A 24,260-nucleotide genomic window follows, 5' to 3' on the forward strand; every position below is an offset into this window, starting at 1 on the left:
CTAATGCAGTACGCTTACCCTCGCCCTGGATATTATGACTTGCATTATGTGCAAAAACTCAAATCTTTTGATTATTTTTCTTGTTTTTTCTTCAAGGAATAGTCAGCTAAAAAGTCATCATCTTTTGTGGTCTAGTTCTTGTAGCGTAACTGGTATAACGTGAGTCACACTAAAAGCGTCTGCCAAATGCATAAATATAAATGTAGTAGCAATGGATGTCCCTTTTTATTAAATAGATGGAAAACAGCTTGGATAATTTATGGAAACATCTATTTTTGAGACAGATTATGGGTTTGGACAAGATTGTGTAAACACTGACAGAATTACATTTTTGGAAGATGTACCCCTTTAACTAGTAGATTTTACACCTATGCACCTGGCAGACGCTTCTGTCTAAAGAGACTCACAGCAGGTATATTCCTGGGACATAATTCTCTACCAGTTGAGCTACAGGAACATTGTAGCTTAAATATGTTAAAATTATATTCTAGTTATCCAAGGTATTGTACTGTAATTAGCCTCTACCACAACTAAACCATCATCAGAACTGAGCAGTGCTGAATTCACACAGACAGCATGCAATGGACAGCTGTCTTTACCTAAGCGGAGATCCTTTGGGGGTGGCGATGCCGTAGCCCTTGGAGTCCAAGTTCCCTCCGACCTTCATGGTGTCGCAGGGTTTGCGCTGCTCGATGTACTCGTTCATGGTTGACTCCAGCAGGTAGGCGTACTTGCCCTTGGACTTCCTCACTCGGATCACTCCCTCATCTGTGGTTTTCACAAATACGGAGGGGTCTGCTGACTTCATGTAGGACCACATCTTCTCAAACACGGCAATCTTTGACCTCTAAAATGGAGAAAGTAATTAAGTATCATGCACAATTTAATTATCAAACACATACGTGACCCTGTCTGTGGAAACCAAGCTCATAATGTAATTGTAAGATTTGGAGTATCAAAGTTTATTTTTTGGAGTATTAAAGACTTTTAATTGACTTCAATCTTTGATATATCCACCTTTTTCTCAAACACAGAAGTAAGTGATGTGACGTATTTCCTTTCCGGTTCCGAGACCTCCGGTTCAATAGCCGGCCGGTAGAAAACAGTGTAGTGGGAGCACGCATAAAACATGATTTAAACAGTTAATATTTACTACAGCTGCCATGTATAAACCAGTGTCAGGATGAAATTAAGAAGTGGCTTGATATATGAAGATGTGTTGTTGATCGGAGGTGATGGGTCTTCAATGCGCAAATATAAAAGCACAAATACATACCAGTATCTTTACAATGGGAAAGTCAGTCAAGTGTCTGTACATGGATTTTACCAAGACTTTGTGTTTTTAACTTTTCAGGGGCTGGTTTAAAATGTCACAACGGTCCCTCTGCTGTGAGATTTTTTTAAACGGCAATTTTTAATGGACTTGTTTATGGTGACATGTCAAGCTTCACGCGGTCCGACACATACAGTCAGCAGTATCTTTCTCATTTAACACATTGTAAGTTATTTGAACAAACCATAATAAACATATTAAACTACTACATGTATTGAGTATTTTTTTCATTTTATGAAAATATTATTACATCGCTTCAAACTTTAACTAAGCAGATTATGTCATATATATTCTGTACTGTAATCACATTTTTACAATAATATATAGTAGCAGATTAAATAATTCAGCATATTTTTATCAGCATAATTTTAGTTGTTTTATTGTATTTATTGTTTCTGGCAGTTTCTACGAAAGGTTTTACTGGATGGATTTGTAAATACAGATCATGAGTGCATGTGCGCCACATACACATTCAGTTCTTGTGCATGTATTATGGTTAAAACAAATGTTTTGTAGAGATTTACTGAAGTTATATTAGCTATTATGGCAACGCCTAACTGCACAAATTATGTCGGTCTTCCTGAATTTCATAATAAACATTAAACAGCCAGTCAAAACGGCACACTTGTGTCCTTCGCAATAGACTACCATTAGCTTTAGTGACTCCCGGGAAGTCATAAACAGGAAAGCTCAAAGATGGCGGCGCCCACATTTACGTCAAGAAACAGGTGGATATGTATCAGAATGTTCTTTACATTATGCAGGATGATTTTAGAAGAGAAACAGCAAATCACAAAAAAAGAATTTAGCTCGGTTTTCACAGGCAGGATTAAATACAGGCTTTTAGAAGACATATAAAATAAAATAAACACCTAAATAAAATATCTTAAAACATATAATCTCTTACCCTAAAAAACTCTTTGGTGGAACCAGCGTCTAGAGTGCCATAAGCAATCTCAGTCTGTTTCGCCAGATCCTCTGCACTCTCAATGGGTGACACCATTCTTTCTACTGTCAGAAAAGCTGCTAGATTGGCAGTGTATGAGGAGATGATGATTAAGGTGAAGAACCACCACACGCCACCCACGATACGGCCGGAGAGAGACCTGTGAAACAAAAACATGCAGGTGTAAATGCCCACACATACAGTACGCGAAGCATGACTAGAAGTATGTTGACACCCCCTGCTAATAACCGAGCTGAGCTACGGCCTATAAATCTAGTAAACACAAAGCTGTATGCTATGTCATATAGATTTTACAGAAATATGTGCTTTCAATTTCTGAACTCAGATCTGAACACCTTTGGGATGAATTAGTATGCCAACTGTGATCCACACCCCATGATCTCGCCGATGCTCCTGCATCTGAATAGGAACAATTCTCCAAATCCCCAAAGCTATGTTCCAACATCAAGTGGAAAGCATTCCAAGAAGAGAGGACGTTGTTAGGGAAAGCCGTTTTATTATTAATGCAAATGGTTTTAAAATAAATGCATATGGATGTGCTTTTTGATGCCAGTGCACACATACTTTTAGTCATGTATTGTTTAAATACATAATGAAACACTGCTCATGCAGTGAATAATGCAAATCAATGATGCTAATATATTCCAGACAAACGAATGAAAATCATATAAACCCTGACATGCTCAAATGAAGATCTATTATGAGCTTATCAAGTGTAACCTTTAACAAAACACTCTCAGTCACACACAAGCGATCACTCAACATTTTCTACATCCTAACCACATTATGAATGCAGGTCTGTGTTGTGCTTCTCCATGCACGCATTGATGCTTACAGTCGTCTGAGGTCTGGTGCGTCTCCATTTCGCCTGTAACTCTTACAAATGTGCTGAGAGGAGATAAGAGCCACGACAATGCAACTCAGCAGTAGTGCATTAATCTCACGTTTCGAAAGTTGCCAGTATGTTCAATGAACATATGCTTATTAAATGCTTGGGATTAATGGTGATGAGTGCACTCTGTAATTGCACCTTACAAAAATGTAAAAAAAATTCCCCAGGGATACATCTCATTTACTGTAAGCAATGCACAATCCAAAACAATGTTTGCGTGATAGTAGCTGTGCGGTGACACAGGCAATGCTGCTCTGAATAAAACAAACATTAATCGTTTAAGCTGCGAGGGAGGTGATGAAAGTATGACGGGTCGCAACAAACAGAAATAATAAAAGGTGTGAACTTGAGAAGACTTTGAATGTGCAGAGATTGTCAAAGGAGGGAAAAAGGTATACGTTTAAGGGAAAATTAGATTTCATTCCTCAGAGCTTGCACCGAGATATCTCTGGTCACAAATTCCAATTTCACAAGGTTATAAAAAGGAAACATAACTTTACCCCTGGCCCGAACATCATGTGAGAAGAATATTTTTCAGACAGCTTTTATTCTGCCAGACCTTTGGGAGAGTCCCTAATCCTGTGGCCTAAATGCAGCTCAGACAAGCATATGAGATGAGTTTAAGGTCTCTCAGGCGGTCCCACACAGGATCTACCTGGAGGACTACAAGCATAAACAAAACCAAGGCCGCTCTCCACTGAGTTCCTGGCAGCCGGGTGTTTAATCCTATCTCTCTGCTGGTATAAGGGCCGGGGTTAATTACAGTATGTATGTGGTAAATCCACTTTGATGTGGAGCAAGGCCAGGATAACAAACAGGAGATTCGTTCAAAAACCTGTTGATGAATAAGAAACATTCTCATTTGTATTGTTTAAAGTTTTTTTATGCAATTTATATTCATAATGTGTTTGTATGTACTTTCATTGGCTTAAATGTGTTTCTTGTTGGTCCAGCGCGTATGCCTACTGGCTTTGTACAAATCTCTGTACAGTAATAGCTATGTAAGCACCTAATGAAGAATGGAAAATTTATTTGCTGAATGGTTTAATGCACAGCGGTATTATAATCTAATGATCCTGGTAAATCAATATCTAGTGTGACCAAAGCAACATCATAAAAATGATTTACAATGAGACTTGTGCTGTGCATTGTGTTGTGTTAATGCTAAATTCATATGATAAAGATGCGGAAAATGGACCGTGTCTCTTTATAGCAGCATCATAATTCACGGTAGTTAAGTACTGTTTAAATACATAACACACATTCAGCCAAAAATAACATGGTGTATATACAGTATTCACAATACAAATAAGAAAAATTAATATGGTAGATCACTGTACATCAATGTACATTCAAATTTTATATATTTTATTTTTATGTATTCTCTGTTTGATAGCTATTTTGCTACATAACAATGAACACATAAACACCAACACACCCAAATGAATGCCCACCAATGCTCTAGTAAAATACCAAACATTGTAACGCCAAGTTTGCGGAAATAATCTAACTATAATATCTATAATATGCATTTTATTCATTTAAGGGAAAGCTCATATAAAATGAACCATGTCAACTTTATTTGTTTACTTTTTCCTAAGTAGCTTACATCGTAGTTAACTTTTATTGACAGATCTTGGTTGACCTGTATATTAAAATCCCTGGCAAAATGTGTGCTCAGGTGGCAGGAATCTCAAGAGATCGCCGCTCAGTGCTCTGATATTGTTTGACAGCTTTTGCTTGGCACCGCTTGATCTGACACAGTGATCCCATTTCTGTTCGCATGTCTAAATCTCCCCATCTACAAATCTGTGCTGCTGCCCTCACTAACTCAAAAATCAATATTTTTACATTCTGCATGCAATCTTAAAAATTAAGGGGCTTTACGAAGCCATTAAAGAACCTTTTCTGTCTAAATGGTTCTTTAAAGCACCAACATCAGAAGAACCTTTCACAAAAGGTTCTTTAAGGTGAAAATTGTTCTTCAGATTATAAAAATGTTTAAAGAAATGGTTCTTTAAAGCTCACGTAACACACGCTGTTTCTGCATTTCTGATGTTAATCTGAAGGACCTATAGAGTAGTATTACATCCTTTTCAACCTATCATTTTCAATGCGTGCACTTTTGATCTTTATAGGCTACAGCACTTCTTGAATGTGTTAGCATTTAGCCTAGCCCCATTCATTCCTATGGCTCCAAACAAAAGTTTTATTTTCTGCCACTGTACTTACTCGTGTAACCACTCATGTAACAGTTTTTAATAGGGAAAACATGGAGGTGTTTGGTGGCTTCTAAATGTATCCCTGTTTGAAGCCATAGAAATGAATGGGGTTAGGCTAAATGCTAACACATTCAAGAAGTGCTGGACAAAGATTAAAAGTGCATGCATTGAATAAAGATAGATATGTATTAAGTTGAGGTAAGAACATAATAAAAAATTGAAAAACGGTGGTGTTTTCCTTTAAAACCTGTAAAAATGTCACTAATGTCAGCACTATTTTTCAAGCGTAGACATGCATGCAATCGAGAAATTATGTATAGTTGGATTTATTTATAATTAAAATATCATACATCTTACAAATTCACAGACACGTGCTCAGCACAGTCTCTTATTAAGGAATATATTGCTGAAATAGAACAACAATCATCTTGCGAATTTAAAGGCATCATCTGTCTTCTCCATTGTCCTGTTCAAGAAAATTCACTACTGAAGGTGGCCCAGATATCTTTGACTACTATTATGCGATATCTAATGTTCAAAAAACATAACACCCTTTGATAAATCTTGGCAACTAATCACTGAAATGACATTTATGCATTCATTTGTTATATAAAAAAGGTTGTGAGACACTAAACACTATAAGGAAAAAGAAACCGGGAACACACAAACGCACATGCACGCACACACACACACACACACACACACACACACAAGCTGATGATGATGATGGCACTCAGTCAGCAGTGCTCTCACACTGTGAACTGTGCCACTCTAGAGGAAACACCCATGTCTTTTAGCGTTGCCATGGCAGCACACTGCTCTCAGAACAGGCGACTGAGATGGATTTTGTCACCATCACTTCTCTGTCGACTCTGAACTGACTGAATCCAACATTCGTACACAGCTTTTCTCTTTTAATCTGTCTTTGTTATTGCATTTCTGATTCCCCTCCTAAACTTCCTCTGAACTGTCTTTACTCATCCATGTCACTCTCATTGTACAAACTTTCTCATTTCCCACATATCTGGTCTTTCAGCATCACTTTTTTGTATAACTTTTATACAGTATATCATGCATTATGGACTCATATTGCCATCATAACATAATCAGTTTTATGTTCTCATAAAAAAACTGTCAGGATCCCAAATGTTATTAAGTGTATTTAGTCTTGTTTGGTGCCAGGATCCTGACACCCCTGTATATGTGTTTGTGTGGAGAGTCACGTGACCTATGTGTGGCACGTGCTCTCCTGTCTTTAGTCTTAACCTTACCCTCCTGTTTTCTAATTATGTATGATTAGTTTCCTCACCTGTTTGTTGTTGTCCCCTAATTATTTCCCCTATTTAAATGCCATTGTGTCTCTTGTCTTTGTGGTATCATTGTATGTGTTTGTATATGTCATCATCAGGAGTCTTTTAGTTTTGTCATGTTTGCTATTATTTTAGTCTTGCTTTGTTTACCCCCTCGAGGGATTTTTTGTTCTATAATAAAAGTCTTTTGAGTTGAGAGCTGTCTGCACTTGGGTTCATCCACCACCATTCCTGACAAAAAAGCACTACTGTACATTTGCACACTACAGATGCATGCTGATCTGACATGCAGTACTTTATCACTGTGACTCCTGAGTCGGCTCTTTAAAATACCAAAAGTGCACTCGACAACAACATGCATTTGGATATGTGCCCATTCATAACACTCTTATCCATCATTTGATGAATAATGGCTGCCATGATCTTGCCATGAATAGAAATGTAAGTTAACATCTTTAAATTCCATCCTCATTTACCCATTTTGCAAACAAGGCGCATTGTATTGTGTCAAAAAATGTACAAAAAATGTAAACTTTTAACAAAACTAAAATAAAAGCACAGTTCAGTTGGTAAAGCCTTATTGCATTAGCAACGCAAAGGTTGTGGGTCTGATTCCCAAAGTAGAGGTGTACTGATGACTGAACCAGCAAGCATTTTTGCATTTAAAAGACGTCCAAACACAACCCAGACATTTAGGCTAAAACAAGGCAAAATTTGGGCTGACAGTGAAAATTCAAGATGTCGAACCATAGCCCCCCAAATTAAATATAATAAATTAGGGAAGCACGATATATCGGCCGACATATCGTTATCAGCCGATAACTGCTTATTTTTAATATTATCGGTTATCGGTCTGATAGCAAAATTAGGCTGATAAATGAAAACCGATAAATTATGGATTATTTTGGTTTAAGAAGAGTATGCTAGTCAGCGCAAAGACAAGATGTCCGCGCTCTGGGAGTTTTTCATTGTGAAATTAATATGAATATTTATCGATATATATATATATATATATATATATATCGGTTATCGGCCCCCAAATATAAAGAGTTATCGGTTATCGGTATCGGCCAAAATGTCCATATCGGTGCATCAGTATAATAAATAAATGTAACCAAACACCTTGAAATCACTGTTAACTTATAAGATGGAATATCATACACCTCGCAAGTAATTTTGGCAAAAAAGACATGTAACCAAGGACTATGTCTGGTCTATAGTTAACTTGCTTAATGCATACAGTATATGCTGAAGTCATAATGGCTGTAAACATGGTATCGAATATATAATCATTTGAATATCTAAAACACAAACAAAAAAGAACAGGAATGCAGAATTGCTGATTCCATGTGATAAGTAGTGTTTGTTCAGCAGACTGAAATGTGAGGAAGATCATGAATGCTTAACTAAATATCCAGACACTGGACACCGACTCAGGCAGTTTCTCCAAACACACAATCACTGTAGAAGCCCACAGAGAAAACAAAGAGAGGATTGCAAAACAAAGTGTAAGTGGAGACCTCGAGGGACCGTTTCACTAAGATAATTAAAATGAAAACTGTTGTTGCTTGCATTTCTATGCAATTTTTTTTTTTTTTAAAGGCTGGCTGCACAAAGCAATAAGAGAACACAAGAGTTATACAGTATTCAATCCAAAAGATGTGAGCTAAATGTCATAAAAGAAATAAACAGATTTAGAAAGGCAAAGAAAAAAAATCATAGAAACAAAGCCTGAACATTACAACTTAAATTGCATGCTGAGTTTAAAACATCCATCTAAATTTGCCACACAACTGTTGCCACGACAGGTATAATGCAGGAAAAAATGTCATTTCTCCCACATAGCCTGAGTTATAATATATGACAGCACCTAATTTATTACTGAATTTTGATTGTTGTGCTGTAAAATTGTTGCACATGTCAAACGTGATTTATTTCTGCCTAGCAGTGTTTTGTAGTGTGCCACAGTTCGGTAGAACATAACACTCACACAAATGTGTCAAAAAACACAAAACCATCTGAAACTGACAAGCAGAGCATTTTTTATCCTCTTCATAAGTTAATAACTGGAGTAGGTGTGCGGTGGGCTACCAAAGTGCTTGTGTGTGCGTTCAGGTACACTAATGATAGTGCATAACTTCTGATGTATCATTGTGGGCAGGGCACTGGGAGAAATGGACAAGATCCCTTTTCTGTGAGAGCCATTATTAGTGTAACAGCCATGAGATGCAAAACAGGCACAGGCTTCATCAACCACTCAACAACTAGACGAGTTCTGCTTTTAGCAAAGATCACCTTAACCCACTCGCGGTGTGACTCAGGGATTTAATGTAGCTTGGGTCGAAATGTCTTTTTTACCTACTGTAGCACAGTTTTGTGGTTTTCAAGGGCATGTAAGGGAGCCTGTCCATGTTGGGGATAATGGCTTGAATTTGAGCGAGCTTCTAATAAGAAAAGCCCTGTTCACACCAAAACAATATTGATACCGTACTTTCCGGACTATAAACCGCACCGGAGTATAAGCAGCATCATTCAAAAATGCGTCATTAAGATGAAATAAGATATATAAGTAACAGTAGACTATACATCGCGTTTATTTTGAAAATTATTTCACAAAATCCAAGCCGAAGAACAGACATTTCATCTGGAAAGGCAAGTTATTCAACTAAACAATAGCAGACAGAACAGCAGGCTGAATAGATGTCTGTTTGCTAAAGTAATATTATCAGTTATTTAAACGATAAACCATAGCATACAGAACTTACCTGGAAGGTTGAATAGGCTAAATTAACCAAACAAGCCAACTAGCTTGAAGTTTGTGTATTAAATAAATGTAAATATGCAATATAAAAGAATACACAGTATGATTCTATGCTTTATAAATGTAGTGAAATAACATTGCAAGACAAACCATAATAAAGCACAGATGCTTGGAAAATGTAACTAATGTAACTAAGTATTGTCCACCTCTGCTATCAAGTCCAACTAAATTAAATTTAAGCTGTTAATACTGGCATTTTCGCAGCACCCGCTATGAAAACCAGCCATTTTGTTGAACGTTTGCCACTCAACAAGGCGTGCTCCGCTGTGGTCACGTGGAAAAGTGACGTCAATGCATACCCTCTATAGCTGATGTCCGTATATTCAAAACGTTTTAAATATAGCTACAACCTAAATGGATGCTCGCAATTGCGTTAGAGGCGGGGCCATGTGTGGTGGCTCGAGCGTGTCATGTTTTAAACCTGCACAAATAATCCTGAACACAGAAATGGTGAAAAATTGTTTAATGAACTAACTTCACCCTGCCACAGTGAGAGCACCAGTGCGTCGCGTCTTGGATGGTGTGAGGGTCAAGGAGATTTTAAATCAGGTCAACTTTATGGTAATGAGCTATGACGCGGTTCAGTGATAACCAATTGGTAGGCGGAAACCAATAGAAGTCCTCCGCTTGAGAGGATTCCAAAGAATGCATTCAATCGTAAGAGCGTCCACTAATCTTTTTCAATAGCGTCGTTGGTAGGGCAGCCGTTTTTGACGCTCTCGCCGGCGGCGGTGTGAGCATAAAGTTACTCTGAAATTCAGTACTACATAGTTTACAGTCTTTTTGCCATGTTCCAGCAATAGATTTTTAACATTTATAATGAGTTTAGAAATAATTTTCAAGATTGACTTTACAGAGACTTTAATAATACATTTATTGGCTATTCTTGTCAAATACAGGAGCAATTACTAAATAAACAAATTCCATTTGCGAGTCAAAAAAGATGAGACAAAACGGGATTAGAATAGAATAGCCGATCTGAAATTCAGAGGGCCCACCTGTGTGAGATGATAAACATTATCTAGAGTGGCTTGCATAAATTAGGCCTGATGGGGAGGTTTGAGTGACAGGTCTGACATTTGAGCAGGGCTTTTTCCCAAGAATAAATAGCACATGAAGGGCCAAACCACAGTCTGAATGTTGCCATAAAGAGGGAATATCGGCCACAATTTAGCCTATCAGTGTTCATTGGGTAGGAAGGGGCAAGCGTGTAAATTCATGTGCAGATAATAACAAATGGATGGGAGTCTGAGATGTGTACGATAAAAAGATAAGACATTATTACTGCTACTGCTCTCTCTCTCTCTCTCTCTCTCCTATTCACTAATTAATTTATATTACACAGGCAGCCAGTGCGCTCTATCCAGTCAACAGAAACATGTTTGGTCATACTGCAGTGCACATAAGGTGATGTGTTATACACAGTAATACAAGTTCACCCGCAATGCGGACATGTCATCTACAACCCGTCCTCACTTGTTTATGAAACAAGGTATAATCACTACAAGATTCTGCAGAGTCTGAGTCACGGAGAGACATGAGAGAAAGAAATGACACTGTCTAATTAAAATACTCTGAAGCTTCTCCGTACCTCATCACAGGAAACCACTGCCGCTCTGTTTCGCACTATTGACATTTCAGCTATCACTGGTTAGACAGAACCATCAATATATATAGGAACACACATAGATTCAGGAAAAAACACATACTGTACTGTTTGTATATTCCATTAAACACCTAGACCTAGACATGAGCACAAAAAAGGTGTTGAGATATAAAACCTATGATTGGCTCATCACATTTCATATTCCTAATGACTCCCTGCCAACATGCTCATTTGAAATTATGCTTATGGTTGTAATTGTCCTTTCCGAACAAAGAAAGGGTGCAATTATTGCTATGTTGATAGAATAAAATGACACCAGAAAGCTGTGGTGCAATACTGTTGTGTCTTAATTATTACTGCCTGGCAGCTGCTTTCTTAGCAACTTGACCAGCGGCCGGTCTCCAACGTTTTTATGAGCCAAGGCTACCACAATGGATAAGACATCTGGAGGGCTAGTTTTTTGATATAGTCTACACAAAACTTTTTTGTTTTACTTAATTTTTTTTATTTTACTTGATATGTTTTATCTAAATGTTAACATACAAGAAGCCAAGCTTATATAAAAAATATGTAATAAATAAATATTAAAATTGAGGATTTAATTGAATGTGCTTTGGCGGGGAACTCACAGACTTTGTGAGGTACCTGCGGGCACCACTTTGGAGACCACGCCTACTTTTCAAGATCTAATCAATTCGCAGTGGAAAAACACAAGCCTCTATTTTTCTCATTAAAGGCAGGATAGGCAGGAATTATCAAATTTGTTTAAACTGTCTTTATATACCAATACATAAGTAAAATGTAAGTACTCTGAAAAAAAGTATAAAAATCGAGTGTCTGTAGACCTCTCACGACTGTTTTAAACACAGCTGATTTTTCCATTCACTCCACCCCCTCCCTTCTGGGTTTCTTCTAAAGCCACGCCCACAAAACACATGAACGCGTGACGCTGGGAGCAGCATTTACCTCAGACGAGTGGAGAGGAAGGAGCGCAGTGCATGTAGTAACATCATGTCACAATCACATGTAATAATACAGCTAACTTTATCACTATGAATATAAACAAATAGGATGGCTTTTAGTACTCACTATTAAGCTAGCATATCGATACTGGTAAAGTTTAAAATATATATATTTTTTGATTCGGTAACAAACAAGCTAGTTATATTTATAAGACAAAGCTAAAAACAGATTGCATTGATACAAGTTTTTTTATTACCATCAGTTACACTGTGATGAAGGTGAATTTCATGGAAGATTCATAAAATATACAGTGTTTTGCATGTAAGAGTTTCCGTGATGAAAGCATTGTTGACTCTGATGAGGACTACACTCCGGAGACAATACCGCTACCGCATCGTCGACTCGAGGAAAAGCCATGTGATATTTACTATATTTTCTTCGTTTATTCCTTTTTTTGCCTCGTTTGCCTTCGCTGACTGCATATACAGGTACTGTGAGTTCTGAATGCTCTTTCTCTGCCGTACTTTTGCTCTTCCTAGTGTGCCTCGTGCACGTTCAAATCAATTGGGTGTTCGCACGTGTGGGCAGATCCCGTAGCAACAGGGTTGGTGCCATGGTCGCGAGAGAGAGTGATAGTCGCGCAAGCCAATCATTTGTTTCGTCCCGAATGGAAATAATTAGCTGTGTTTAAAACTCGTGAGAGGTCTACAGACACTCGAGTTTTATACTCTCTTTTTCAGAGTACTTACATTTTAATTATGTATTAGTATATAAAAACAGTTTAAACAAATTTGTAAAAAAGTTTTTTTTAGATAATTCCTGCCTATCCTGCCTTTAAGTTTTTTGTTTCACTTGGAAACATCAGTGGCGGCTCGTGACTGCTCTTCGAGGGGTGCAAATTCAAAATAAGTGTTCAGAGTATCATGCATGTTGCTTGTGTTTTCAAAATATGTGTTCGGCGCGAACCTGTGTGCATCACATGTCTTGTCAAAATAAGTGCCTGCTGCACACGCGTCAAAACCGTTTATGATAAAAGAGACGCTCACATTCACAAAATACACGCAAGACAATACCTTAACAGTAAACTCTGATTACGCATGAGATTATGCGAGTATCTGGCAAACGCGAGCGTCTCTTTTATCATAAACCCTTTCAACGCGTCTGCAGCAGGCACTTATTTTGACAAGACACGTGAGGCACATAGGTTCACTCGTCGCGCCGAACACATATTTTGAAATTACGACCCACACACATGACGGGCTACATACATGTAGTGACGAACTTTGCATAGAGTGCCCTCGAAAAAAAGAAGTAACCGGCCGCCACTGGGAAATACATCACAATACTCAAATCGGTCGTAACTTCTGTTTCACACAGACTTTATTAAGCACCTATGATGCCTTAAAATGCTGCCTTAGGTAGCTCACAAGGTTTTGGAGCAGATCAACAATGCTACCCGTAGGCACACATTTTTGATTCTCTTCTCATATAAAAGACTTGCATGTGAGTCTGAAGTTTCATTTAATACTGTAGCAGAACCAAGAATCTGCATATCCATCTGTAGCTTAAAGCACCTGCTATTAGTTTGACATCATCCAGCTTTAAAAGTCTTAGAAATGTCAAGTGTCTGTAAAATGATGTTGTAGCTCAAGCGAGATGTTGTAGTTCCCACAGGTGATGGGATGGTCAGGTGTTGACATTTTTCTGCACTACCCCTCTGCCTGTGCCCTTGGACCCAAAGCTATTCACCTCATGTTGCCAACATACACCCTGCTCCATTAATTAGGTTTAAAATTGGTGACCTTTGAGAGTCCAGCAGCGGTGTAGCGAGACACTTCATCTCTGCCTCTGTGCACCAGCGCTGAGTGGAAGACTCCAATGTAGCATTCACGCAAACTTAATCAGATTTCCGAAGAGAAATTACCAAACTAAATCAGTAATCTCCAGAGCGCTACATAACAGCAGTACCGCTGAGAAATCACTAGACCCTGAGCATTTAAAAATGATTTTGAGATCTTGAGCAAGAGAATCTATGTAATGAATTGAAGTGATCTGAGTAATTTGTACTGATGAACACAAAGGAAAATCTGTGTGTGAAAGTACGAAATCCTGGACACTTTGGTATGAAACACAACATAAAAATGTTCATTGGAATAAATAATAACAGTATGCTCTTTCTTCAACTGGTGTCACTGAAATAAAGTCTAGGCTTCAACGATACAGTATATACAGAGTGCAATTATGCATGTGTCAGTGTTGTTCAATGCAATATGACACAAATTTGCAATGCAAATTCTATTCATTGAAATTGCGTCTGGGTTTTTTAGCTAAACTCCTATCATACACACAAACGCACGCACACACATTTCAACATCTTCCCTTTGAATATATCATCCATCAAAATCCAGTGTTCACATTAAATCTAATTAATCCTGGATCATTTCAAGTGCACGTCACATTTTCTCCAAGTCAATCATGCTATTACAGGATATTACGTGTCATACTGTTTTCAAGAGATTTCTTTAAACTACATGGAACAATGATGGACCATCATCTACTTGCACATCATTAGGCAAATAATTTTAGGCAAACAGCATTCCTTAAACATTTTAAGCGCCATCTTACCTGGGGGAGATATCACAGCCTTGCTGCATGAACGCTCCCAATGAGAACCACAGACTATTAAAGATGCCAAACTCATTGGTCTGCTCCTGACTCTGCTGGTTCTGGTTCTGTTGACTCTGACCAGGTTGGGCAGACGATGACGATGGCTGGTTAGGGTTCTGCTCAGCACTTTCCTCATAGTCCTCCGCGTGCCACTCGTATGGACTAAAGCGGCTGACCAGGAAGAGCACCACGCTCACGCCGATGTAGGCAAACACAATACACATCCAGATCTCATAGGCCAGAGGGTCCAGGAAGGAAAATACACCAGGCTTGGACTTGGTGGGCTTCTTGATCATAATGGAGATGCCCAGACTCATGAATGGTTTGGAGAAGTCGATGACTTCCTCTCGTACCAGGGTAATGGTAAGGGGAGCCACAGCTACATCAGCTTTCTGCGGGGAGACATTTGATGTTATATTGTAACCTTGCACATAGTACTAGCAACTCCAAGGTCATGGGTTCAATATGCTGTAAATGCAGTGTTTCATGTAACATATTTGTAAAGTTTGCATAAAAGCATGCAAAAGAATAAATAAGGCTAAACAAGAAATGTTGCATGTATTACAAAGACATTTTTTTATTTGCACACTAATACTGTCTATGTGGACAAAGGAAATGGTTTTGAGAGGGTAAAATAGTTTTTGTGAGAATGTATACAATGTATTTATTGTGGAACCTTCTTTTGACTCAATTTCAGCTTTCTTCCAGAAGACAATTCACTCTTTCATTATTATTGAGATAGATATAAAGCATTCTGGTCACAATTATTAGATCTCCACATCATTTTAAATTAGGTTTGTTTATTCTGTATGTTATATTTCAGCAGTAGGAGGCTGATAAATATACATCTATAAGCATCAAATAAGCCTAAAGCATGTAGTTAACAAAAACCTATTGAGTTCTTATAGCATTCCCCAAATGCAGGGATATCTCACGTAACAAACAAATAATATGTAGCACTTACACCATAGACAAGCTCTCCCACCATCCCATTCCACATCTTGGTGTCAGGATCTCTGGCTCCGTATTTTCCATCAGCCACTATCTTGAGTTTGTATTGGTATCCTACGTGCTTGGCGATCTCTGCTGCCAGCTCCACACAGTAACCTTCATACTTTTCATTTCCGTTAAACTGCTCGTGGTTCTTCTTTAGCATAACATAAGGTGATTCCTAGGCAGAACACACAGGTAGACTGGCACGTTACAGTGGGCATGTGATGCACAATGCATAGGCCATTAATTATTAATGCTTATACAGTACCACATGACTAATGCTTATTCTGATTGGTTGAGAAATGTTTCACTGGTGTTAATATTTTTTCTGTAAAACGCACACTTAACCTGTCAAATGTAAAAAAACCACCAGAGAAATGTTTGGGGTAACCGTGGTATAAGTAGAATAACTGAATCCGGTCCTTTGAATTATGCGAAAATAATGCACACGCACAATGTAACGGCACTCCGCTTCGTGTCGTTACGCATTACCACTTTGGGTGTGCATTATTTTCAAATAATTAATTAACTTAACTAATAATTTAGTTATATCAATTGATTAAATGTCCTATATTCTGAGAAAAGTTAAAGGAACAGTATGTAAGAAATGTATATCAATTAATCATAAAATGTCCCTGATATGTCACTAGACGTTAAGAAATCATTTTCATTTCAAATATTTATATTACTGACAACAGTGGTTTGGCCAGGATATTGTCATTTAAAAAGTGGAGTTGCAGCCCTCAACTGATGTTTATGTTGTCATTTTGTGTATTGGCCACCAGTTGTATGGTTGCAGTACCAGTTTTAGCCACTAGTTTTGTTATTGCAATATCAGTTTTGGCCACAATCCTACATACTGTTCCTTTAAAGTAATGTGCAATAGACCTTTTGCGAGTTATATCAAGACATGCACAAAGGTTCACTCGACGCGCCAAACACATATTTTGAAATTACGAACCACACACTATTGGGCTACATACATGTTGTGACGAACTTCGCATCGAGTGCCCTCGAAAAAAGAAGTCACCGGCCGCCACTTTTTATATATAAGAAAATAACAAAAGCCTAAAGCTAACCTAAAGTTAAAAACAATCATACAGACCATTATATTTGCATTTATTATAGATGCAGAAATGGAAGTGGTTTGTGTATATTTATAGCATGTCAAAAATAGTATACGTCAACTAAAGGCGCCTGACAGTGTGACATGACAATACGTTTTCAGTGACGACAGTTTCAATGTATATAACGTCATAGTCTTGATGTGCCATGTTTTAACTGTCATGCACATCTCCTATAGTGTGAATGTTCAGTGAAAAGACTTAAATCACTTTTCAAGACATTGAGAGCTGGGTAAGAAATGTTTGATGAAGCAGAAAGGAAATAGCACTTTGTTACTAAGAACACTGTGAACCTGACAGGTTTATTTCTAGATGGCTTTTTTGCGCATCATGGACAGACAGGCAATCAATTGGGTAGAAAGTGTTGGTGATTGTATTCGTGGATGGTCTGTAATATGAGTTAGACGTTGAATTGTGATATTTCAGAAAGATTGGACATCCTGAGAAGATTACTGCACACACGGCACCTGAGGCCCTGCTGACAACATAAGACTTCTTTTACAATGAGCGCACAACGAACAAATAACATAAAAGCGTAGAGCAGGTAAAGAGAAATAGTGCAAGAGGAAAAGAGGGCCAAGAGTAATAACCTCTCGCTAGTTAAAAAAATAAATGCAGATTTTCCATAAAGTACAATAGACAGTTTTACTGTTTCATATCTGCAAATGCTTCAGTTTTGCAAACACAACGTTGGGTGCAGTTCATCTTAGAAATAAGCCCAAGCTGTATATACCGCACTTCCTACAAATACAGACCTCCGAGATGGCCGACATGCTGTTTTTCGGAGAAATCATTCTTTGGAGCACCTGTGGTTATGTGACTATTCCCTGCTTCTTTGATAAACAGTCTATGTAGGACAAACAACACAGTCCAGACTATTTCCTGCAATCCATCCCTCTCCCTTGTGAGCGCTTAGCCCCTAACCCACACCGTCTATCCATTACAGGCTCTTTTCTATCACCCATTCCCCCCACGTCGCTCCATCAGGAGCCCGTCCACAGACTCTGCCCTTTCTACGGCTGGGAAAGAGAAGGGCATTGCACATATCAAAGGTTAATAAATCCCCTCTGAAGCCTAACTTGCGACAGAATTTATAAAACGCATGCTAAGCCCAAGGATCTCTGCTAAACGAGGGTAGGGGGAAAAGTGAAATTAATCTTTTGTCCACCGCTGGCAATTCAATCCCAGGTTTCTCTTTAAGTAGATGAAACACAGTGGCTAGAGGAGCAGTAATGTCTCATTGACAGAGCACAAGAAAGCTGTTGTGCATTTATCCGCACACTATAGGATTAACGTCACCATATGGGAGATGAACACATGGAGGTGATGCATCAGTCGAATGAGGACATTCAAACAAAACACACCAACAAAAACAGCAGCTTCATTTGTCTGTTTTAATGAGATGCTGGAAACCTGGGTTGTGTTTGTACTCCTGGTTTTTGTCAGGTAACTTTACATCTAAATTTAAAAGGCAAAGAAATATCCTCAATTTGTTAAAGTCATTTTTAACATCTTATAAAGCATGCAGGCGTGTAGTATAAACACATTTCTGGACATACTACATCCATCAACCTGTGATTTCCACGATCTATGACGTAGCATTCATAAGAGTATTAAAGAGATAGTTCACCCAAAAATTTAAATTTTGGTTACAATGGTTACAATCAGCTGTGTGTTTACCATCATTTATCAAAATATCTTTTGTGTTCATCAGAAAAAAATACTTATAGCCTTCAGGTTTAAAACAACACGAGGATGAGAAAATGCTGACATAATTTTTTCTCTTTTAGATTTTAATCTCTTTTAAAGGAATAGTCTACTTTTTTTCAATATTAAACTATGTTATTACCTTAACTAAGAATTGTTGATACATCCCTCTATCATCTGTGTGCGTGCACGTAAGCGCTGGAGCGCGCTGCGACGCTTCGATAGCATTTAGCTTAGCCCCATTCATTCAATGGTACCAATCAGAGATAAAGTTAGAAGTGACCAAACACATCAACGTTTTTCCTATTTAAGACGAGTAGTTATACGAGCAAGTTTGGTGGTACAAAATAAAACGTAGCGCTTTTCTAAGCGGATTTAAAAGAGTAACTATATTTTATGGTGTAATAGCACTTTTGGGAGTACTTCGACTCGGCGCAGTAACACCCTCCCTCTCCCATTATGAGAGGGAGAAGGGGAGCGGACTTTTCAGGCGAGTCGAAGTACTCCCAAAAGTGTTATTACGGCATAAAATATAGTTCCTCTTTTAAATCCGATTAGAAAAGCGCTACGTTTTATTTTGTACCACCAAACTTGCTCGTATAACTACTCGTCTTAAATAGGAAAAACGTTGATGTGTTTGGTTACTTCTAACTTTATCTCTGATTGTTACCATTGAATGAATGGGGCTGGGCTGGATGCTCTCGGGGTGTCGCAGCGCGCTCCGGCGCTTGCGTGCACGCGCACAGATGGTGGAGGGATGTGTCAACTCTTCTTAGTTGAGGTGGTGACATGGTTTGGTGTTGAAAATGAGTAGACTATTCCTTTAAGTGATGTTAGCTTAGCCTGCTAGCTAACAACAACAGCTAAAAGTCTTTTTGCAGTAAGTATCCTCAAATGCAGCAAGTAATCTCATATTATTGCCTACCTAAGATGAATTGTTTCATTGTTTTCCTAACAATAAAGTTGCAGCTGCTTAATGCCTAAATGTAATGTAAATTTAAATATTCAGACAACATCTAATTTGATGCTTTTTTGTGTAGCAGGGAAGAATACACATTCAGATGAAGCAAACCAGTAACCAGCATGAGTTATGTAAGGAAGACATACCAATATAGTGGTAACAATATATGTGCGGTTCTGCAGTCCGTAAGTATCATTACTGCCGGGCATGAAGGCTGCCGTGCTCACAAATTTCTCATCCTCGTTCCAGTAACCCACCTGAGAATAGATGAAATCAGCAACCTGAGAACCATCAAAAACTTTCTGAGATGTCCCACAATAAATGTAATACAAGATACGGTGCCCATTCAGTTAGACTGACTGGATTGATCAAGTGATGGCTATACTAGAACTAGGGCAGCACGATTCATGCTAAAATGTGAGTCATGATTTTTCTCCATGGGGATTGAGATCCCGATTCTCTCACCTGATTCTATTTTTTTTTACAAAAACATTTTTTGTGCACTTAACTTAAAAAAATGTGCAACAGGACTTTCAGTTATAATAACGTGTCTTAAAAGTCTCTTTTCCTTATTTTAGACCCCTTAAAATTTAGAGTAATTTAAAATTTGTTGGCTGTTAAATAGCACCTGTGCTTTTTGTACTATCAAACTGGCCAACCTTAAAACTTTAAAAACACTTGTGGTGACACAGAGGCCGTTTCTCAATCTGAAGGCTGCAGCCTCTGGAGGTCGAATTCCTAAGCTGCGCATCATAAAGACTTTCTTATTTCAGAATATTAACAATTAATCATTAATAGTTGTAGTATGTTTCTAACTTGCGAATGTAATACTCCGTTAACTCAAATGAACCAGGCTTGATGCCGTATACAGCCTGCATATGCGACCTCCGGTGGCTGCAGCCTTCCGATTCAGAAACGTCAGGAGGGAAGTAATTTCCTTGCCTCCTTTCGGAACCAATGTTGTTGCATCATCACTTTCTCCGTTTTCGACTGTTATTAGGTCTGCCGCCTTGTTATATGTCACGCGAGTGACAGCAGAACGCCTCAAATGAGATGAGAGAGAAGAGAAAGGATTGGGTCTGATTGGTGAATGAATAGGGTTTGGTTTTACCCTGTATGAGTGTGTTAGCAAGTTTGACTGATATTATAGCATCTTGGATTGTAATGTAAATACGTGAACACGTGAATGCAGCATCTGAATACAGGGAAATACTGTATATGCAAATGAATCGCTGTCATTTAAAATGAAGATCGCATTTATGTATGAATCGAGATCGTGATTCTTTTTCGATTAATCGTGCAGCCCTAACTAGAACTTCTAATAGCCTTGGTTCCATGAAAAAACTAAGCCATCACTTCATCTCGGTTAAACGAGTGGATCATTCGTTCGAGCCATAGATATCTATGGATGAAGCATAGACTCATAATTGAAACGATCGCTGCACAGCTACGTATGCATTGTGAAACCGGACTTAGCAGCTAATTTGTCTGAAACTGCCGAATGTGATATCTATTTACATAAATATCTATGGTCTGAGCTGGTTTGATTGAGTAGACATGGGGGCTAATTTGCATATTCATAGATCCGCATATACTAAATAAGGAAAGTGTACAGGTACATTCAAGCTATTTTAAAGCATAAAGAAATTACTTTCACAATACTCAAAGATGAGTTTTAAGTGAAAAATTAATCATCGACTACAGGGGGATGCAAGTACTTACTTTCTTTGGTCCTGTTGATCTGAGTTCCATCACGCTGACAGTGTAGTTTGTCCGTCGTCCTTTCTCATTAAATTGAATGTGTCCGGTTAAACCTTCGATTCGAACCTAGGTTAAAAGCACAAAGAAGAAGTCCATGAACTGTTTCATAACAAAACCCCCTGAATTAAATGGGTCATATAATGCCTTTTCATGTTTTGCTTTGTCTTTGGAATGTTAAAGGGGAAATTTTACAAGACATTTTAACAATGTAAAATAAATATTTGGTGTCCCCAGAGTACGTATGTGAAGTTTTAGCTTAAAATACCCCATAGATCATTTATTATAACATGTTAAAATTGCCACTTTGTAGGTGTGAGCAAAAATGTGCTGTTTTTGAGTCTGTCCTTTAAAATGCGAATGAGCTGATCTCTGCACTAAATGGCAGTGCCGTGGTTGTATAGTGCAGGTTAAGGGGTGGTATATCCCCTTCTGACATCACAAGGGGAGCCAGATTTCAAAGACCTATTTTGCAGAGAATGGTTAACCAAAACTAAGTTACTGGGTTTTTTTTCCTCACATTTTCTAAGTTGATAGAAGCACTGGGGACCCAATTATAGCACTTAAACATGAACAAAGTCAGATTTTCATGAAATGTTCCCTTTAAAAGCTGTTTGTGCATATAGAAGATCTGTAAAGTTGCAAAAATGAAAGTCTCAACAAACCCACAGAGATATTCTTTGGCATATGATGAGCTTTGTAAAAATTGACGAGTTTTGGAAAAAGGCGGGGCATAGAGGAGCAACAATAATGTGCGTTGTGTGGAAAATAACGTGTTTTAAACATTAAACTGAGTAAACACATTGCATAGCATCAAATATACAAAATAATGTTCATTTTAGAGCAACGTCCCCTTTAAAGTCAGTTCAAACTCCCAGGCTGCTATGTTCTATGTAAGCAATAGGCTGGCATATTAACCTTATATGTACATAGAAAAATGCTCTCTTTCTTTTGTTTGTTTGTTTGCTTCTTTCTTTCTTTCTTTCGCCTTAAGGACTGCTCCTCAGGGGGTTGTGTGTCTCTCACAGTGCCTCTTCTGTGTGTACAGTACTGAATGTCTCCCAGGCCGAATGACAGAGTTAATTGACCGAGTTGAACATCAATCTCCACGGCCTCCCTGCAGACGGACCAAATTCCCTCAGTCCAGCACCACGCATCAGACTCTCATCAGACGCAGCCGTAAGCAATTGTGAGACATTCTGCTTCTGCGAGCAGAACACTATACAGCTTAATGCATTGGCACCTCACACTTTTAATTAAGTTTTTTATGGAGGGAATTAAAAAGCATGATCTGAATTTTGTGTAGGCTTCACAAACAGAGTGCGTTTCTACAGATTTCCAATAAGTCACATTAGCTTTGCACTAACAAATACCTTTTCTACCTCGCCTGCCAAGTTGCATCTTCTACGCTTATTCGTACACAGCAAAGGGGCAAACACCTGCCCGAGGGTAACGCAACAAAGCCAGGTGTTCTTTTCTTCATGTATCGCCTTGTAAATATAACTTGTCATGTGCTGTTATGACCAGCATAAATGTTTATTGGTTTATTATCTGCCGTGTCACATTTGATTGTGATGGTCTCTTTGGTGAATCAATGTGAACTTTAGGAGGCATAAAGATGTAATTTGCTTATTGGTCTTTCATCAAAACAGATTAGAAGCAACGTCAGTCTTGAAAAAAAATAAGTTTATACTCGTGAACACATGTGTGTTTGTTGAAAAATGTGTGTGTCTGTGTGCGATCCCTTAAGGGTTGGTTACCTGCTGAAGTGCTCTCTGGATATCAATGCCTTGTCCCCAAGGTGCCGGCGGGTTGGCCAGACATTCACCAGCATTTCCACGGCGAGAAATGTCTATCCTCTGCCTGCGGAGATTCTGGAAGGCTGTGGACATCACTTTGACACCATCGTATGTAAGCGCTCCAGTGTACTGCACAATGAAAGCATAGTGGATGCACAGAGATAAATGACAAGCTGTATTATACCGTATATTTTATGTTACCATCTATGTGTTTGTCTAAATGGAAACTCATAAGCCGACTAAATAGAGTACCTCAGACAGAGAACGAACAAGCTTTTTTGTATATTAGATTTTGAGGTAATTCAATTGCGCTCCCGGCAAATGTTGTAGTGATTTATTGTACAACTACCTAATTGTATATCGTTCTTAAATGGCTGAATTCTTTTCAGGAATTTCCTTACAAGATTAGTTCACATTGTGAATGATTTAATGTAGTGCATTGAGTCTCTCACCTTCAAGCCTCGCTTGGGAATTTTAGCGTCTTTGTTATCAAAGTCCATCCATTGCTGCACTATCCTACTGACGTTTGGATTGGCATAATTCACCAACTGAAATCCTGTTACATTAGCCTCACCTTTCTTGAACTCTGTCAGGTCGATATCTAGAAATCCCTAAAGGACCACAGAGAACAAGTTAGTTAGTAGAAGTGACATGCTGGGTATCATTCACCAATCATTACAAAGTGCACTAATAGCTGCATTCTAATCTAAAAAACGAACTAACTAATACTGTACACATACAAAACATCCTAGTTTTAACCACAATTATGAGCATACACGCCAACCGCATGTTGTGTTTACATGGTAAGACGAAATGATTTTAACCAAATGTTAATCATTAAAGTCAAGCCACCAAACTTAAACGCTAAGAGATAATATATGGTAATAAATTCTTAAACAGTAAATGGAGGTTGAATTTTCCGCAGAGGGAGTAATTTTTACATTAATGGTCAGCTGCAGTGAGAAGTGCATGAGGTCAGGTCTGAGGAGTGCCGGCAAATGTAATGCAGTATTTAAAACTATAACAGAAAGAATGGTTGGCTCAATCACTTAATAAAAAGGCTAATCCTATCATCCTCTGAGACTCGATATCCAAAGGAAATCGGCTGTTATCCGATGTGAGGACGAGAAATGGAGA

General features: G+C 38.3%; 1 protein-coding gene across 7 annotated transcripts in view; it reads right to left on the reverse strand.

Moving 5' to 3' along the window:
• Positions 1–24,260, reverse strand: part of gria1a (glutamate receptor, ionotropic, AMPA 1a) — an 86,135-nt gene that overhangs the window by 20,669 nt on the left and 41,206 nt on the right. For all 7 annotated transcript variants that reach the window (XR_012357960.1, XR_012357961.1, XR_012357962.1 and 4 more), the window contains exons 6-13: positions 23,576–23,734; positions 23,085–23,252; positions 21,289–21,393; positions 19,713–19,823; positions 15,746–15,952; positions 14,740–15,173; positions 2,241–2,439; positions 600–847 (exon numbers count right to left, since the gene is read on the reverse strand). Coding sequence is in view for 4 of the 7 variants with exons in the window: in XM_055178188.2 (XP_055034163.1) it covers positions 600–847; positions 2,241–2,439; positions 14,740–15,173; positions 15,746–15,952; positions 19,713–19,823; positions 21,289–21,393; positions 23,085–23,252; positions 23,576–23,734 (1,631 nt within the window). In the remaining 3 variants the exon portion in view is untranslated. The remainder of the gene's footprint in view (positions 1–599; positions 848–2,240; positions 2,440–14,739; positions 15,174–15,745; positions 15,953–19,712; positions 19,824–21,288; positions 21,394–23,084; positions 23,253–23,575; positions 23,735–24,260) is intronic.

Source organism: Misgurnus anguillicaudatus, chromosome 16, assembly GCF_027580225.2.
Source record: "Misgurnus anguillicaudatus chromosome 16, ASM2758022v2, whole genome shotgun sequence".
Lineage (NCBI taxonomy): Eukaryota > Metazoa > Chordata > Actinopteri > Cypriniformes > Cobitidae > Misgurnus > Misgurnus anguillicaudatus.